We start from the raw sequence: 19,008 nt of genomic DNA on the forward strand, positions 1-19,008 counted from the left end.
CTCTTGAACTTTAATATATAGATCCATGTCACCATCTGCCTCTTTCTTTAAATGTCCTTGCACAGATGTGAACTGAAACTTTTTTCTACTCACCAGCAGACGCTGCCACTTGGTGCTCTTGTGATATGGGATTCATAATTCAGCACATATGTTCTAATACATCATATATGAAGTTTCTTTTTTATTTTATTATTATTATTATTTTTTATTTTTTATTGTGATATATAACCATAGGAGAAATGAGTAATTTTATCTGTCACGCGTGCCATAATTTTCATGTCNAATATCTCCAATCCATAATGTAACGCTGTAGAAAACTGATATTCTTATTTATGTTAACATTATAGGATAAATAGCCTCAGGACGCACATTCCCTTTTATACGGCATTCATCGTACGCCTTAAAAAAATTGAGTATTTACGGCATGGCTTTATTATGGCGTTCACGTGTATGCTGTAAAGAACTTTTTACGGCATGCATTGTATGCCATAAAAAGCAAATTCTGTTGTAGTGCTAGTTCTTGTTTGGAGAATTATTTTCTCTGCATTTTCATTTTTGCTTTATGCTTCTGCGAGATATTTATTTTCTGAATTGTATCGTTGTAATTTAGGATGAAGAAAAGCGGAGAAACAGTTTGGGTATGGATAAACTGCATGTTCATTTCTCGCATCCTTTAGCGACAAAGATCTTGGCCTTCTATGAACGGAATAAAGACAATCTAAAGTTGTCTAAAGCTAAAGTAAAGAGGAAAATCGACCCTAAATTAAGGCAGGATATCCTAACATTAATAAATTGCATATCTTTATTGGTATTTGTATAACACCCTTCATGCTTTCTGTAAGGGTTGGAGAAAGTAAAGTGAACACTTGAACTTTAATATATAGATCCATGTCACCATTTGCCTCTTTCTTTAAATGTCCTTGCACAGATGTGAATTGAAACTTTTTTCTACTCACCAACGAACGTTGCCAATTGGTGCTCTTGTGATATGGGATTCATAATTTAGTACATATGTTCTAATACGTCATATATGAAAGCTTTTTTTTTATTGTGATATATAACCATAGGAGAAATGAGTAATTTTATCTGTCACGCGTGCCATAATTTTCATGTCAATATTATCAATTATCAACTGTCCATGTTTTAGCTAACTGATGTTGCCATGCGTGGTGGAATGAATTAATATGTGTATCTTTCCGATAAGCCCATTTGTCCGGCAATGATTTCTTCACCTAGTTGTGACATGGAGATGATCATGGAGAACAAAGTTATGTATGTAATTTGGTATTTAGTGTAGTTTACTTTTACGACAAAGTCTCAACAATAGTTCAAAGCTGTGTATTATATCCTGAAGGTTTTTATTTTTTTATTTTCCTTCATTTCAGATCCGTCTTCTATAAATTTCCTCCTTTTCATCGTCACATGCCTAAACCACTTGATGGAGTCATAATGCCTGGAAAGGTAAACCATGTTTATTGCTTTACCATATTTTGCTTCTACATTTAGTAGCAAGAAATTTCAAGCCAAAAGAAAAAATAAATAAATTAGAATATATAAAAAGTACTGTTTTAAGGCAAGAAGAGTTTAGATGATAATTATTTCCTATTTTTCTCCTGGTCGTGACAAACTGAGCTAACATCCATGGTGCAGGAAATAACGTCTGTTATACACGATCCCATAAGGAAAAGAAATCATTTCGTATTCTTACACTGTTACCCATGAATACTCTTTTTTCATCAAGATAAAAAGGTAATGACAGATAATTGTAACTTCTCACAAATAAATGCACGTAAACAAAGAGATCTTGACTCTACTCATTCGTTTGCTCTGTGGATGGCTGCAAGAATTTGTTGAAACTCATCAATCCTTGATGAACACTGAACATTTAAAATCTATCACACAACAAATTCGTGGATGTGGATGGATCTTTAAGTATAGCAGTTTTAGTCACTGCCACTACCTTTTAGGACTGATGCTTAGTTATTTAACTATTTCTATCATAAGAAAGTTTAAGAGTTGGGATGCTATTAAAATTTTATGAAGTAAAGATTTTACAATTTTTTGGGATCAGCCTCTTAGCATTTATATACGCACTACACATTGAGGGGTTCGATAGTGTAAAATAAGGAAAGAGGGCAAATACATGCCAGCTTAAGAGCATTCCAAAAGACCCATTAGCAAGAAAGATGCTCTTTATTTTAAAGAGTCAAACCTTAAAATTAGGCTCCAAAAAACTCTCTTTAAAACAGGAAGTGGGTTGGCTTAGTATATTTGGAGAGCCAAACCCACTTTCTATTTGTATTTTATCAAGATTATATACATTAATTGAAGAATGAGGGAGAAATAAGGAATATTGAGAAAAGCAAAATTAAAGAGTTTGTTGGAGTGTGTAAACAATTTGTTACAAATTTAAAGATGCTCTCTAAAAATAAAGAGTGGAGATGCTCTAATTGGTTAAAATATTGTTTGGAAAAGGCAAATGTCTAATTCAATAACATTCAAAACTTTGAAATTTGTATCTGAAAACTGCATTTTATCTCTTATGTGTCCCATGTTTGAAATTTACGCTCACTTCAGTTCTGCATTCAAATCTTTATGTCTTGCATAACATACATCTCCTCTATTTTATTTTATTTTATTTTTTTGACAGTTCGTCGGCAGGCACAACATTTTACCTCCACCCATCCTGTGGCATGAGAAAACAATGGTTCAGAGCAGATTCTCAAGAAGGTGATAGTTTTACTTTGTGCTTTATGAGTGTGTGCCCATGGAAACGCAATCACAAGAGAGATTAGTGAGGGGCAAGGTATTATATGCTTGCTAAAAACAATCTTTCAAGAGAGAGTAAATAAGTAGTGGTGTGGGATGTTTATAAGTTACTAATGAAAATTCTCTGATGGTCTTATTGATCTAGATGGTTAACAACCTGATTGGGCCGTTCTAATTAGTTAGTTTTAAGAGGAGATTGTAAACCATAACTAAAATAGGTATCTTTAGGCAATGCAAGCTCATTTTTGCAATTAATATCCATAACCCTAAACGGAATAAATTTCGTTGCTTAGTGCATGTTTGGCTCCTATATAATTTATAAACATAATTGGTTAAACTTATTTTTTATTCACATTTCGTGGGACCCTAAAGTACTACTTATATCTATTTATAATTTAGACCAATATAAATCACTATCCAATATGCATTAAGTAAATTTGTCATGAAGAATCTTGTTAGGAGCATCGACTTGTATATGCAATATCATTTCGTTATTCCCATATATTGCCTAAAAAGTGCATCTGTTTTGAGTTTCCATTTGGAAATTGCAGAGATTATATCTGTGTTAGTTTAGAGAATAGTAGACTGATACTTTTTGGTATTCGATACATTCACAACTCAGTGAGAATTGGACATATATTTGGAAGTTTCGCCGACTAGCTTATATTCCTATGTTTTTATTTTTGTTTATAAATAATTCCTTGCAATCTCTGATATTTCTTCAAATTTATATAGGCCCATTCCACCCACGTCTGTTTCAGGACCTTGTATGGCAATAATGGCCCATCAGCTCGTATCAGGAAACTATGTCAGCAAGCAGTGTGAAGATATAGATGGCAAAGGTGGAGATAACGGCAAACTTGGGAAAAGGAAATGTCATGCTCCCGATGAAAACAAAAAGAAGAAGAAGCATCAACATCATAATAAAAGGAGAAAATTGAACAGATCCTAGTGTTGCAGAATCATTTTCGAACTTCTGATGCATGTAGTGAATGGTTCTGCACCAAATGCTTGGAAGTATGGCTTTGTCTCTATCTAGGTTGGTCATTTCACAAGATTCCCGAGGCATGGTGGAAGGGAAAATGGATATTGTGCAGCTGCCCAACCATCGACCAAGCATAACCAGATGGTTTGGCTTTCGATTCGACATGCCCTCATAGCTATTTTTGCTTGGTTGCGATTGAATTGAAGATGGTATATATGGTATATATGTAATCCTTTTGTTGTACTTTGGTTGTAAACAGATCGAGGCTTTCTAATGCCTGGGATTCAGTTATTTTATTTTGTTTTTTTCTAAAACAAATGTTAAAAGAGCATAATTACGATTTTATATTTGTTCAATTCAGCAATGAAAAGCAAAATATTGCAATCTGTAGGGAATAAAACACTCCCAAGATTGCCCAAGAAAGATAACTTTCATGGTCGCCTAGGTGCCAAGTTTCTGACCCATTCTTGCACTGGCCAGCGCCTAGGCGCCTTGCTTCTTCTCCATTTCTCACAATTCTCCACCTCGTACATCATTTGATAGACTTCAAATTTTGGACGAACACGAGAAGAAGCAGTAAGCGCCAAACTCGGCTGCACCACTCAAACCATGGTTGCCTACGTACCCAAAACTCGGGATCAAGCCTCCGTAATTCACCTCCACCTTCATATACTCTTCACCTCATTTCAACCCCGCCCCGAAGGGTCATGCCCACTCGGGCATATCAATACGGACTAATGTGAAGCAAGTCCAAGCAATGCTGAAACTTGCTACCTGTTACCACTTTGGTTAACATGTCTGCTGGGTTCTCATTTGTGTGTACCTTCAAAAGAGAAATATCACCTTCCTCTATGATATCACGCACAAAGTGATACCTGACATCGTAGTGCTTGGTTTGAGCATGATGAACCTGATTCTTAGCCAAGTGAATCGCACTCTGGCTATCACACCACAAGTCCACACAATCCTGCTCAATCCCCAAATCATCTAGAAGACCCCACAACCACAATGCTTCCTTCACTCCCTTTGCCATGGCCATATACTCGGCCTTTGTAGTAGAAAGAGCCACTGTAGCCTGTAACATCGATCGCCAACTAACTGGGGCACCATGTATGCAAAATACATAGCCAGTAGTAGATCGTCGTCTGTCTAGATCACCTGCATAATTCGAGTCCATAAACCCACTTATATGACATGCATCTCCACCAAAACATAAACCTGTACCCGCGGTACCTTTTAAGTACCTCAGGATCCACTTCACAGCTTCCCAGTCTGCCTTCCCCGGATTTGCCATGAATCTACTGACCACACTAACCGCCTGTTAAATATCTGGGCGTATACACACCATGGCATACATCAAACTGCCAACTACACTAGCATAAGGTACACGATCCATGCGTACCTTTTCTTTCGCTGTAGTAGGAGATTGTTTACCAGAGAGCCTGAAATGTGGAGCCAATGGAGTCACCACCGACTTTGCACCTTGTAACCCGAACCTAACAATAACTCGCTCAATGTAGCCTTTCTGACTCAAGAACATTCGCCGGTTCATCCTCTCTTCTAATCTCCATACCCAGCATTTTCCTAGCAGCCCCCATATCCTTCATCTCAAACTCTTTACCAAGTTGAGATTTCAACCTATCTATCTCCACCTTTCTTTTCGAAGCGATAAGCATGTCATCCACATACAAAAGAAGATAGATATAGTTACCTCCCCGAAATTTTCGAATAAAAACACAACAGTCATACTCACTTCTAGAGAAACCATGCTTTAGCATGAAGGAGTCAAATCGCTTGTACCACTGCCGAGGAGATTGCTTCAATCCATATAGTGATTTTCTCAAGCGGCATACCTGACGTTCTTTATCCTCAACCTTGTAACCCGCAAGTTGATGCATATAGATTTTCTCATTTAAGTCCCCGTGCAAGAAGGCAATTTTGGCATCGAGTTGTTCTAGCTCAAGATCATGATGAGCAACCATACTCAATAGCACCCGAATGGAAGTATGCTTGACCACCGGAGAAAAGATCTCATTGTAGTCAACTCCCTCTCTTTGTGCAAACCCGTTAGCCACTAACCTTGCTTTGAATCTTGTACCAACGAACTTGGCAGGGTCCTCTTTCTTTTTGTACAACCACTTGCAACCAATAGCTTTCTTACCTATGGGCAATGGGACAACCTCCCATGTTTGGTTCTTGTGACGTGATTCCATCTCTTCTTCCATTGCTGCCAACCAACTCTCACTATTGTTATTTAAAATAGCTTCCTTGAAAGTGGCAGGCTCATCATCCTCCACCGAGAGTGCATACTCAACCAAATTTGTCTGCCTATAGTGCCTCAAAGGCTCGTATGACCCCAACTTTAGAACTTGCTTATAAGTACGCCGTGGCCTAGAGGAAGCCAAGTTATCTGCAAGCTGTTGTTGTTGCTGTGCCTGTACATTCTCTTGTTGAACCGCCTCTTGTTCAAGCTCATCATCACTCTCATCTTGAGTGTCTGCATGATGTTCCTCTTGAACATGCCTAGAACCAGGTTGATCTCTAGATTCTATGTCAACAACTTGAGACTTTGTAGTCTCAACATCATCACCACCGGACACTGTAGCTTTCAACGAAGCTATCACGGAGTTCTCATCAAAAGTAACATCTCTGCTGATTATGAACTTAGAATCCTCTACACACCATAGGCGATAGCCTTTTACACCTGCCGCATACCCCAAGAATATAGCCTTCTTGGCCCTCGCATCAAGCTTTCCCTCGTTGACGTGATAGTAGGCTATGCATCAGAATATTTTGAGTTTCTCATAATCTGCATGTTCTCTTGTCAATACCCTGTAAGGTACATCTCCATCTAACCTTGAATGTGGAGACCGGTTCATTATGTAGCAAGCATTTGCAACCGACTCTGCCCACCATTCTCTGCCCAAACCAGCATAGGATCGCATACACATCGATTTCTCTCGAAATGTGCGATTCAGTATTTCCGCGATCCCATTCTGTTGCGGTGTATTTCTAACTGTCCAGTGTCTCGCAATGCCTTCCTTACCACAGAACTCCTTGAAAGCACCATCTATATACTCAGTACCGTTATCAGATCGCAGTGTCTTCAATTTCTTTCCTGTTCTGTTTTCAACCATTGCTTTCCACTTCTTGAAAGTGTCAAATACCTCATTCTTATGCTTCAAAAAATAAATCCAAGCATATCTAGAATAATCATCAACAAATGTAACAAAATACCTGGAACTGCCTTTGGAAGTGACAGAAGCCGAACCCTATACATCCGTGTGCACATAGTCTAGAATACCTCTGCTTTTATATTTGCTTAGCTGGAACTGAACTCGGTGTACTTTACCGTACACGCAATGCTCGCAAAAATTCATACAAAGCTTCTTCAAGTTCTTTAACAAACCTTTCTTGACTAGCAGATCTAGCCCCTTTTTAGACATATGCCCAAGTCTCCTATGCCATAGTCGAGTGCACTCACATGGGTCTCCACCACTTTCACTTGTTCCAACTGCTACATCTTCTATAACAGTAGTACCCTGAAGAGCATAGAGATTGCCTTCACGAATACCCTTCATCACAATCAAAGAACCACGAACAACCTTCTTTACTCCATTCCATGTTACAATCTTGCAACCACTGAAGTCTAAAACACCAACAGAGATAAGGTTCTTCCGCAAATCAGGAACATGTCTAACATCCTTCAATGTTCTAACCACTCCATCAAACATCTTGATTCTAATTGAACCGAGCCCCACAGTTTTACAGGAATGGTTATTACCCATGAACACGGTTCCACCATCAGTGCTTCTATAAGTAGTAAACCACTTCCTATTTGGACACATATGGTAAGAGCATCCTGAGTCAAGAATCCACTTACCGGAGATTTCGTCATCACAAGAGATGGTGTAGCACTCATCGCTTTCCCCTCCTTCCGAGGCATAGCTAGCCTCTTGCTTCACTTGCACCTTCCCATTGTTGTTGTTGTTCTTCCAACTCCTTTTGTTTGTACAATTCGTCTTGAAATGCTCAAGCTCATCGCATTTGAAACAAGACCTTTCCGCAAGAGGTCTAGAACTCGATCTAGATTTTTCTCCCTTGCCCTTTGGTTGCACATTGCTTCTACCTCTTACAAACAATCCTTGAGCTTGCTCCTTGTTACCAATGGTAGACATGCCACTAGTTGCAATCTTTCGAAGATCATCCGCTAGAAGTGACGTTCTAGTGTCCTCCATCACAAGTTTATCACCCACAAGCATCAATGTTTGCACTAGGTTCTCGTAAGACTTTGGCAATGAAAGAAGTAGTAGAAGTGCTTGATCCTCATCATCTACTTTCACATCAATGTCCTTCAAGTCCGATATGCACCTATCAAACTTGTTGACGTACTCCCGGATTTGTGTACCTTCATCCATCTTGCAAGTATACAATTTGGACTTCAAATAGATCCGATTAGTTAGAGTCTTCGTCATGAAGTTCGTCTCCAACTTTGTCCCCAACTTCGTCGCCATTTCCTCACCATCAACCAAGAAAGCAACATCTCTTTCAAGGCATAGAATGATAGACGCTCGTGCCTCAAGATCTAGCTCTTCCCAATCCTCGTCAAACATATCTATGTGCTTTTTCTCCTTTTCCGCCAATGCCTTGTGCAACTTTTGAGAAATTAACAAATTTTTCATTTGCATTCTCCAATATGAGAAATCATTCTTCCATTGAATTTCTCTATCTCATACTTCCCAATCTTCACGTTCCTCTAGTAGACATGATTTATCTACTTGTTTACCGGAAATAAACCAACAAAGTTCACTTGAAAATTTTCACAAACACCTTGTGTGCACAATAAAGTTCAAGCCAACCCACAAAAATCAGAGCTTAACCACCCTGATTTAAGAAGATGCTCTGATACCAAATTGTTGGGAATACAACACTCCCAAGATTGCCCAAGAAAGATAACTTGTAATGTGAAAAATCCCAAACCACTTCAAAGATAAGAAATTGGGGAAGAAATGATTTTCAATAAAAATGAAGAACAATGGATTGGATTACTTGAACAAACCTTAAGTTAATCCCAAAGAAAATAAAAATGACTTTGAATTTATACCCAATAAGAACAACCTCTTACTTGATAAATTCTATCCAAGCCCTCTCTCTATTTTTCCTCTAAAAAATCGGGTTCTATACAAAAGGGAAAAAATCAGCTATATAAAGGCTAAATCGGGCGCCTAGGCGCCCACAAGTTTCTGCCCTATTCTTGCACCGGCCAGTGCCTAGGTGCCCACTCATGGCGCCTAGGCGCCCTGCTTCTTCTCCATTTCTCACACAATCTTTAGAGGAACAAGATTACAAAATTCCTGATAAATTATAATGCTTTGGTGCCAGTGACTGGAGTAGAGTTTTTCCATGGAACAATATTTATTATAGTCAATAATATAGTAAACAGCGTTTGGTGTTATGGACAGTAGACGATCTGTGTAACATTTGTCGACTATGAATCTTGAGTGAACGATTTTGTCAATACCATGCATTGTCCGAAGGTTACATCAAAACCTTGTACTCAAACTTTTGATTGAATGGAATGGTGGAAATCTGCTCGAATACAAGTATATGAAACACAAAATCATTGTCGTCGGAAAAACAGTGAATCTGAAATCTTTCATAACTTATATAATTTCTAATTACAAGATCTGTTTTTTCTTCGGATTGGTGAATGTAGTTGCCATAATAATATGTTAATTCTACAGAACTTTAAAAAGAATTCTAATTCTGACCTCATTGTTCACTAAAATTTCATGTTATAAATGCATAATCACCTAATTCAATATCTATTGTGGTAAACACCGATTAATTTTACATAATCTTTAATCAAATTCCAGATTCTTTGAGTCCTATCTTCTAATTTAGAACTTTGTTGTATGTACAGAAAAATAACTTGACAAGATGCTGCCAACATTGTATCTGATACTCGTATAGGGAGAATCACTCAGTACAAGTAACAAAATTCTCCAGGTTGTAGATCAAGTGATATAATATGTCAATGTCCATAATTAGTTTATGTTGACGTCAAAATTTGTTTGATTGAGTGGTTAATAGAATTTTGATCATCTCACCATCCACCTAGGCATCACCTACACGTTGAAATATGCCGTTAGGTGGAAAGATCACCAGCTAAGAAAAAGGGTTCGATGATTATTTGCACTTCAATGATCAAATCAACATCCAGGAGAGAGAAAGTGAGTACAAGAGATGGGTGAGGAAATTGGGCTAGAATTAGAATACATACCTTGAGTGTGAAATGAACTCTCACACTTATATCGTGGAAGGAAAACGGGCCAAGATAAGTTAGTCGACCGGGACCAAGTCCATGCCTAAGAAAAGGTTGCTTGATTTAATCGATCCAATCCAATTAAAATAATTGATTGTTGAGTCAACTAATGTGGATCTCTCTCCATTCTTTATCAGGGGTTTGGTCTCTGGCTCTCAATAACATTTTTTCTTTCATTTTTATTTATTTTAATTTTCAAATCTTAAAATTCTCCCCACTTTCACCTATTTGAAATCCGATTCACATCATCACCAATTTATTCATCATCAATAATTCAAGATTTTAATATTGTGAAGAATAAGAAATAATCAATATGAGAAAGCCACGGGTTATGATTTCATCAAACCATCGACTATGTTTCTCAATTATGTGGTCATCTCTTATTAATTTTTCCAAGTTTAATTTTAATTTTTCAATGATTTTATAATTAATGTTCAGTGATGCCACTAAATTTTCTGTGTAGGATGGATATCTAAATAGGTATTAGGCTCATCCTTGACATGCATATTATGTGGTCGTACGTAGGAGGATTGATATCATCTTTACTGGAGACGACAGTAAGTTTAAGTGCTGACAGCTTGAGCTCTTCAACTAGCACTATGAGTGCCACTGCCTTGCCGCTTTTTTACTTCTAATTCCTCGCTTAATTTTAAAAGTTACTCAATGCTTACTTATTTTTTAATTAATTATTAATCCACACAGAGTTTAAAAAAAAAAAAATAAATAAATAAATAAAACATCAATTAGGTCTTCCCTTTTTCTTTTTTTTTTTTTTGGACTCTAAGACACAATGTTTATTCAAGGCACCCCTTGCATTCATATAGTATATTCTTGCTTTGAAGTGGAAGTGGAACCTGGGTGTTTACAATTTAGCATGTCAAAAAACTCTTGAACCCAACAAGATTCAAATTACAATGATAAAGAATAGGTTTGAAGTTAACATCCAAACTGCAAAAATACACAAGCTACTCTATACTAAATGAATTGGCACAAACTACAGTGATTTCACAGCAAGTGGCGAACTAAGGTATCCATGACTCCATCGGCAGGATTGGATGAGTTTAGCGTGCTCATCCGTAGACACAATGCTAAAAAGAGACACTGTTATATCGGCTTATTAATTACAAAATGAATTCTATTTAACACACTTGAACTATTGATTCCAGTGGATTCCACTATACTAGGAGCTTAAAGAAGCATATCAACAGAGGAAGCAAGAAAGAAAATCATTGAGAGAATCTGTGAAGGTTTGGTCTTGTTGTATGAGGCTTTTATCAAGTGTAGCAAAGGGAAACCCTTTTATGGTGGAGATAAAATCGGTTACCTTGATATTGCACTAGGTTCCTACATGGGATGGCTTAAAGCGACAAAGGAAATAAATGGACAGGAAATTTCTTGATCAACACAAGCCCCCGAGCTTGGCACAATGGGCGGAGAAATTTTTTTCACATTACGCTTTCAAAGAAGTCATGCCAAAGACTCAGAAGCTAATGGAAATTAATAAAATGGTCCAAGGCAGGGGAAAAACAGCTTCTGTTTGATAATGCATAAGATGATTATAGCTGTTTCTTGGAATGTTTTTTTTTGAAGAGTTTTCTTTGTGAAAGATAATCTCTAGCATATAAACTACTGAACTGTTACATTATGAAAAACCTAATGTGCCCATTAAGCCAAAGTCAGGGTTGAAGCAGTCGAGGGTCGGTGCATTCTGCTGAAGTTCTAGAAGAACATCAAGTTCGTCCTCTTCTGGGAGTGTCATACTTGTGACTGAAAAACATGAACTTTGAGGACTTGGTTGGGTTGTGCAGATTTGATTCTCTGTCCATTCCACTCTAGTATTGGAACGATCATTTTCAGTGGTAGAGAGCTCAAATTCAGTACCATACTGATCAAACGACAATGGAATATGTCTGGCCTTCTCAAATCCATGTATCTCATCAACTTGATAATCAAATAAGCAAGGTGTTTCCATGGTTTGATTAAGAGATGACATCTCATCAGCAGCGAGTTCAAATCCAGGATCACACTGATCAAATGACAATGGAATTTGTCTGGCCTGCTCAAATCCATGTATCTCATCAACTTTATAGTCGAAGCAGCAAGGTGTTTCCATGGTTGGATTGGAAGATGATGTCTCTTGAAATATGAGCGATTCAGTCCAAAAGGAATTATCACTGTTATCAATGCAATTCTGTTGAAATCCCATGCTGTAAGGAGTATGACCAGTAGAGTATGGCATATGTAAACTTTGGGTCATGTAGAAAGATGCTGCATTTGAAGATTGTAGTTGCAAGGAACATGGCAAGTATTGTTCTGACTGAAAACCCTGTTTTAAATTTAACAAAATATTATATTTCAGTTTTAAAGACAGGACATATAAATCAATCAAAAAAAGCTAATTGTTTTACATACCAATTGTGACATAGGTTCAGAAGAAACCACAGGTCCCAAATGCATACCTTCAACATTGCTTGGAAAACCACCAAAATAGCCCTGAAAGTTTGTGTTAAATAAGATTTAAGAAAAATTCGAATAGTGGTGAAAAATAAGCAGCCTAATGTGTAATAACAACATAAATGGACAATGCTCTTACTGGAGTAGAAGACATAATATTCCCAGGCAACTGATTTCCAAAACCAAGCATGCCAGCATTAAAATATGAGCTCAGATTTTGTGAACTTTTTGGAGGCCAGGCATTAGGAGGAATGCCCCCACTCAACGGGTTGCCAAATTCAGACGCTGGATAGGAGAAGGAATAATCAGCTTCTTCAAAAGAGTTTGTTATCATGATTAAAAATTAATTCAAACAACAAAACCATATCTATCCATGAATAAATACAGAAGCAGACCAGTATATGAATTCCAGGAAGAACATAATGAAACGTGAATAAAAAGGGCTAGTCCAATCACAATAAAAAAAATAATCATGAAAGTACCTGAACCTGTTTCTTGATCTTTGGTCTTAATCTCCTTTATCCGTTTCTTGACTTGATCTAATTTGTTCTCAACCTTTTTCAGAAAATTTTCTACAGCCCCTTCATCACCTCCCAAAACCTGCTTCTTCTTACAACCATGATCATTATTGTTATGTTTTCGCTTCTTGTTATTAAGGCAGTCTTTTTTGAACAAGTCGATCACATCCTGTACATCGCTGCGATTCTCAGGCCACGTTTCTATCTTCCCATCAGGGCCTAAGATCACAGCACAAGCCTTGACTTCACACAAAACAGATAATTCCATTGTCTTCTTCTTTATACATTCTTTTCTTGCCAAGAATGCCTTCTTCTTGGCCTTCAACTCATCTTTCTTGAAGCTTTTTTTTTGAGGCCTGGAATGATTGTCTGATCCACCATCATCATCCCCCATGATTGTGATCTTTTTTGTATGTGAAGTATGTATATTTCAAGATTCAGACTAAGATCGTGAATTATTACAGTGAGGAGAATCAGAAGGAGAGAAATCAAGATTGAGATGAGAGTAATGGAATTGAAACAGAGAGAAATCAAGATGAGACTAGAGTAATTGAAACCGAGAGGTAATTGAAACTGAGAGAAATCAAGACCGGGAAAAGAGCATCAAGAAAAGATCCGTTGTGTTTAGGCGGGAATTTGAATTACTTAGAGCGCTAGTTTTAACTTACCGTTGGAGTTTTGTTTAATTATCGAGGAAATATCCGGGTCCGGTGGGTGTTTAATTCAAGGCGTCCGAAGGGTATTTGTGTAAATTCGTCGCGTGTATTTAGCTTAGGGTTTTATTTTGCAAACAATTTGAAGATGAATCAATTTGAAGCTGAGACCGGAAACGGATGATTCAAACAAGTCGACAATGGCGAAGGAAGGATGAGATGGGATGGGAAGGAACTGTAATTACGAAAGCAACTCCAGGGCCTTCACCATTTTCAAATGAATTTTTTTTTTTAAGGTATAACATGTGTTGCTCGATCAAACTTCTAAAAAAAATCTTTATATTTTTACTCTCCATGTGGACTAGTTCTGAAATTGAATTCAGTAAAAAGAATTTTGGATATTAATCCAACTTTTGCTGAGATCGCTGGTTGAACGTAGAATTCATTTGTAGATTTTATTTTTTTTATTTAGTTGTAAAATTAAAATAACATCTTTGTAGTTGTTGGACTGTTTTGCCTTTTATTTTGATGTTCTTCTAAATCTCCTTTTAATAATGTCGTTTTGGCACCTATTAATGGATATGACGCTCTTGAGCTTTTGTGCTCGATTCCTGTATTTTTTTCAATGTAGCAATTTCGATGTTTAATGTACAGGGAAAAATTATACCTTTTTATGAATTGTCGGAATACAAATGGTTAGGACTACATTATTTTGATGATTCCAAATACACATGCTTTGTGACAAATATATTGGGTTGGTATCCTGCTGCATTTCCTATATGATTTGTATTATTGCAGTATCGAATTGCAAAGACTCGAATATATCCAGATGTATCTTTGGTACAGGGTTGGTAGGTGGAAGAAAAACTCTCTTTTTATTTGTCTATTTTTGCTTACTTTAATTTCGTGTTCCTGTTAACATAATCTTTTTTGATGATGTTTTCTTGAATTGCTGCACTGTGAGTGGCATCTTTTATGCTAGTATTTTTTCAGAAAAATGCTTCTTGTACTCTAGTGTATACCCCTTTCACATGAGAGGGGGCCCACATTGATTGAAAAATTCGTGGGCCCCCTTGAATGTGAGGGGGCTGTGCACTAGAGTGTATAACTCTAGTGTACAGGTAGCATTTCTCATTTTTTTATTTGACTCAAGACAATTTTTCTTTCGAATACGGATAATTCGAAGTTGGTCAATATGAATTTTCGTATCCAAACCTTTTTATGGCTTTTCTTGGAAGCTTTCTGTATTAACCTGGCAGTCCAAATTTCTAACCATAGCAGTAGATGATCTTGGTTTATTTGTTATTGCCTTCAAACTCTCAGAACAATGGTTGGCATGCCCTGTTATTTAGTTGATGCTAGTTGGATTTTGTGTTTGACAATCAGATTTACAAAATATTATTCTTTTGAAAATGTGTGGCCTTGATGTTGTTTTCCTAGTGTATTGTAACTGATCAGAAATAGTTTGTACACATTTGACTATTATTATTATTATTTTTTTTTTTTGTAGAATATCCTGTGACTTAAGCCTTTGAGCCTTACCATGGTAGAGAAGGGAGCAGTATGGGCAATATTTCTTCAGTGAAGTCCAAATCTGTATGTACTTCTGTTATCAATATCTTTTTATGTTATCTTTGTGCACTTTTGCAGGACTTGACCTTCACTGAAATAGTTAGGCCAAATTGTTTTCTGACAAGAAAGCAGTGTTTTGCAAGGAGATTATTTTTCAATTTCTCCTTACCATAGTTAGGAGAGGGTGGATTGTTTGTTTGATAGTTAAAAGTCTTTTTCTTACATTTTTATCTTGAGGGGATTAGTGAGATGATGGATATTGGTCCTTTAACCGTTGCCTTTGGTTTTGGAAACAACGATTCTTGACCAGTCATGACAATGTGAATTGGTTATACTAGAGGAAGTTGGGATGCTATTTGTGTAGGCTTTGTTGCAAATTTGTATGAACATAGGACAATAGAGAACACAAGTGAGACACTAATCCCTTTGTTTGGTAAGACTTGAGTTTTAATGACAAATCCTCTAGCTGTAAAAATAAGGGCACTGCATTTTCATTTCCCAGTTATCAACTTGACCACATCTTGATTTAGTGCAAAGATGTTATTTTAATTTGACAACTAAACTTGAAAAATTAAAGAGCCAAATGCATTGCCCTTAAAAGAGCTCTTCTAGTCATCACTACACTGCTTGTTAAATACTGGTGTGTCTCAAGCCATTAATATTGCTTGATCACCAAAGCATTAATTGAAGGAAACTTGCTTTAGAATAAATAGAATCACTTTTCAACCTCCTAACTGATAACATTTTAGTAAGTAGTCCTACCGAGTGTTTGCTTTTGTGCCAATTTAAATTGCAACTAAGCCACACTTATCCCGAAGGTTTTAAAAGTCCCAGTTTTGTATTTTATATAGGACAACTGAACAGGGAAACAACTAATCAGTTTCTTTTGATTGGTACTTTTTATTTAATAATGAGCTCTCATGGAAAATCTTTGGGAAAAAAAGGTTATTATGCTGTGTCCCAGAAGCTTATTATTAATATATTTTTTTCCTCTCTCTCTTTTTTATTATTTTATTATTTTTTAATTTTTCAATTTTATTATTTTTTTATATTTTTCCATTGAATTTCTGGAAACATTGCATTGTTTGTACTGCAACGCATTCTTGCAGCAAAAGCACTTAAACTTGGTGCCGGTGAATCCTGAAAGGCTACTGTTCTGAAAAAACAAAACAATGCCTTGTTAGCTATGTGAACGAGAATTTTCTACCAATGACGTTTCTGATTTGTGCTTCACAGATTATTTTCTTTGGTATTTTTTTTCCTTTTTTCATAAAATAATTGCGTTTGGCCTACATGTGAGCGATTTCATCATTTCCTTCTTGTAAAATCTAAGCAACAAGATGCAGCTGTACCTCCAACTGAAGAAACTCTCAGGAAGATAACAGAGCCTGATCCTGAACTTATTTCTCAAAATAAAGCTGTTTATAGATTAATTTCGTAGATGCTTCGAACTGAAAGGGAATTTGAATGTTATTTTGGCTGATCATCATAATTATTTTTTGTATGCAACCAAATTCTACAGAAGTAGTGGTTTTTCTTACTCAGTTTATTCTGTAGCTTAAGTTGTCTCAAATATTATTAACAGAGAAACCAACTGGATCAAGTGAGGAAGGAGTTGGCAAAGGTACTGATGTGCAAGACACTGAATACACCTCTAGAGTCAAAGTTGAGAAAATGGGGGATTTGGATCCTGTTCAAGATTTTGAAGCCATGATGTCTCAAAGAGAGTACAGAATAGTTTAATGAAGCGATTCATGATATGAAAAATAAAATCTCCTTTAAAGGAGACACATACCATAAAGCACTATAACGTTTAGTAGCTCTTTGCAAGGGTTGCATTCTAGAGCAAGTTTTCTTTCATGCTTTGTATACACCCAGAAAATTGCCTAGACACTAAAAGCCTACATATAAATGATGATTCAAACATATTGTTTGGTTTAATATATGACTAGATAATCACTATTTTATCTTTACTGGCGTGTAACTTTCCATCTTGAATATTTATTCGCGCTTGTTGGCCCCTCCCCCTTCCTCAATGTTATTTTACATCACTTGTTGACTGCACAACATCATAGTAGGAAGAACAGTGGAAGTGTTGTTTTAGGAGTTATTAATGATGAAGTTCTCGTGTTATTCTCTGACAATTTCTGCAGCTCTGCCAGATTCAAATTACTGTTGCATTCAGGGAAATATGTGGACTGTATTTTTTATCCTTGTGATTAAGCACACTATTTCAACTATATATTGGTTCTTATCCAAGAAATGTAAGTTGGTTAGCTAACAAAACAAATTTGTGAAATTCAAGCAACCCTTTCCCAAATTGACATGAGAAATGTAAACCGGTTAGCTATGAGAAACAAATCGCTGAAATCCAGTGACTTATTTTTTTATTTTTTACCCCAAATTTGCATGAAAAATTTGTATTCTGAACTTGTAGTATATAAGTATGTTGACTCTTTTAGCAGACTACTTTGAAACAGCTGTCAAATATTTTGAGTTTTTCCTTGAACAGGAACCCAAACAATTCAATGATTTCCTGCACCATCTTGTCAAATTCTGCCAAGAGAAAGACCTCAAAAGCTTCGGTGAATATGCATCACTAGAAATTACACTGGTAAGCAAGCAAGAAGCACCCGACAGGTCTGTTATTACAAAGTTTGTCCTACAATTCTTCATGCCCTTCAATTTTTACTTTCATTCTCACCATATAATTTTAGGATAATGCTTATTTTTGGTCCATATATCCTTGCTATCCAAACAGTGAAGTCTACCAGGATGATGCCAGAAGCTTTATAAAGGGAGCCAGAAGCCGAGCAAGGATTGTGAGAATTGGCCTGGTGGCCTCTAGTTTGAAGTGGGCACGAGAAATTCACTCAGATATTTTGATGATATATTCTCTGCTCCTGTCTTTGATATGTATAGATTTCAACAGGAATCACGCCAAACAATGGATTTAAAACTTGTCCATTCTGAAAAGTTGAATAGATTTTTCAAGCTTAATCTTTCAAGTGGCATTGAAAGAAAAGTTGATGTTAATGTAAAATGATGTTTCAATGAATTATTAGTCGGTAAGTTGTTCAACCAATTTCGGACGTTGGATCTCAACTTCTTTCAAAGAGTCTCTGTTTTAATTCTTGGAGGGTGTAGACTTGCAGTACTACGTAAATTGTGTGATGCAGTATGGAAGAAATGCTTCATTTTTTACTACTCATTTTGAGTGTTGGAATGTTTAGTATTAATATCTGGCATTGGGATCTAGAAATATTTGTGATGAACGTACAAAAAACCTTCTTTGGATTGCCCATCATTTTGGGACCTATTTATGGATTTGAACTTTTATACTGTATTCCTGTGTATGACTTGTTGCTCCCACGTGGCTGTTATTTGAAAAATTCATTGTTCAAGACTAAAGATAGAGAGGAAGCAGGAAACATTAGTTTGAACACAGGTCCAATTTTTTTTCTTTCTTGAGGGGTGGTACAGGGGATGGAAGATACCGCTCCTCGAATTCTTAACCTTGGTTGTAGACGCAACAATTCTTGACCATCGAAGACAAGGTGAATTGGTTATACTCGTGATAGTTGGGATGCTAGCTGTGTAGGTTTTGTTGCGAATTGGTACGAACATAGGACAATAGAGAACGCAAGTGACAAATTATTCCCCTTGTGTGGTGAGACAAAAGTTTTAATTAAAAATCTTTTAGTTGTAACAATACTGTTCATTTTCAAGTTA

At 36.6% G+C, this 19,008-nt stretch overlaps 2 protein-coding genes across 4 annotated transcripts; one reads left to right on the top strand and one right to left on the bottom strand.

The window, feature by feature from the left end:
- Positions 1 to 10,927: 10,927 nt before the first annotated feature.
- LOC111406806 lies at positions 10,928 to 13,445 on the bottom strand. The gene is made up of 4 exons (XM_023036178.1): positions 13,016 to 13,445; positions 12,673 to 12,818; positions 12,492 to 12,572; positions 10,928 to 12,405 (listed from the first exon to the last, which is right to left on the bottom strand). Exons 1-4 carry the CDS (start codon positions 13,443 to 13,445, stop codon positions 11,722 to 11,724), a joined length of 1,341 nt encoding a protein of 446 aa, XP_022891946.1. The 3' UTR covers positions 10,928 to 11,721.
- Positions 13,446 to 13,841: 396 nt separating this feature from the next.
- Positions 13,842 to 18,487, top strand: LOC111406136. 3 transcript variants are annotated; one of them, XM_023035357.1, is made up of 4 exons: positions 13,842 to 14,000; positions 15,215 to 15,300; positions 17,789 to 17,916; positions 18,038 to 18,487. In XM_023035357.1, exons 2-4 carry the CDS (start codon positions 15,268 to 15,270, stop codon positions 18,231 to 18,233), a joined length of 357 nt encoding a protein of 118 aa, XP_022891125.1. In that variant the 5' UTR covers positions 13,842 to 14,000; positions 15,215 to 15,267; the 3' UTR covers positions 18,234 to 18,487. The 3 variants fall into 3 exon arrangements, 2 of the variants coding, with proteins under 2 accessions (XP_022891125.1, XP_022891124.1); XR_002704940.1 differs by lacking the exons at positions 13,842 to 14,000; positions 15,215 to 15,300 and having other exon boundaries at positions 17,554 to 17,890; XM_023035356.1 differs by lacking the exons at positions 13,842 to 14,000; positions 15,215 to 15,300 and having other exon boundaries at positions 17,562 to 17,916.
- The last annotated feature ends 521 nt before the right edge of the window (positions 18,488 to 19,008 follow it).

The sequence above is a fragment of the Olea europaea genome, chromosome 12, assembly GCF_002742605.1.
Source record: "Olea europaea var. sylvestris chromosome 12, O_europaea_v1, whole genome shotgun sequence".
Lineage (NCBI taxonomy): Eukaryota > Viridiplantae > Streptophyta > Magnoliopsida > Lamiales > Oleaceae > Olea > Olea europaea.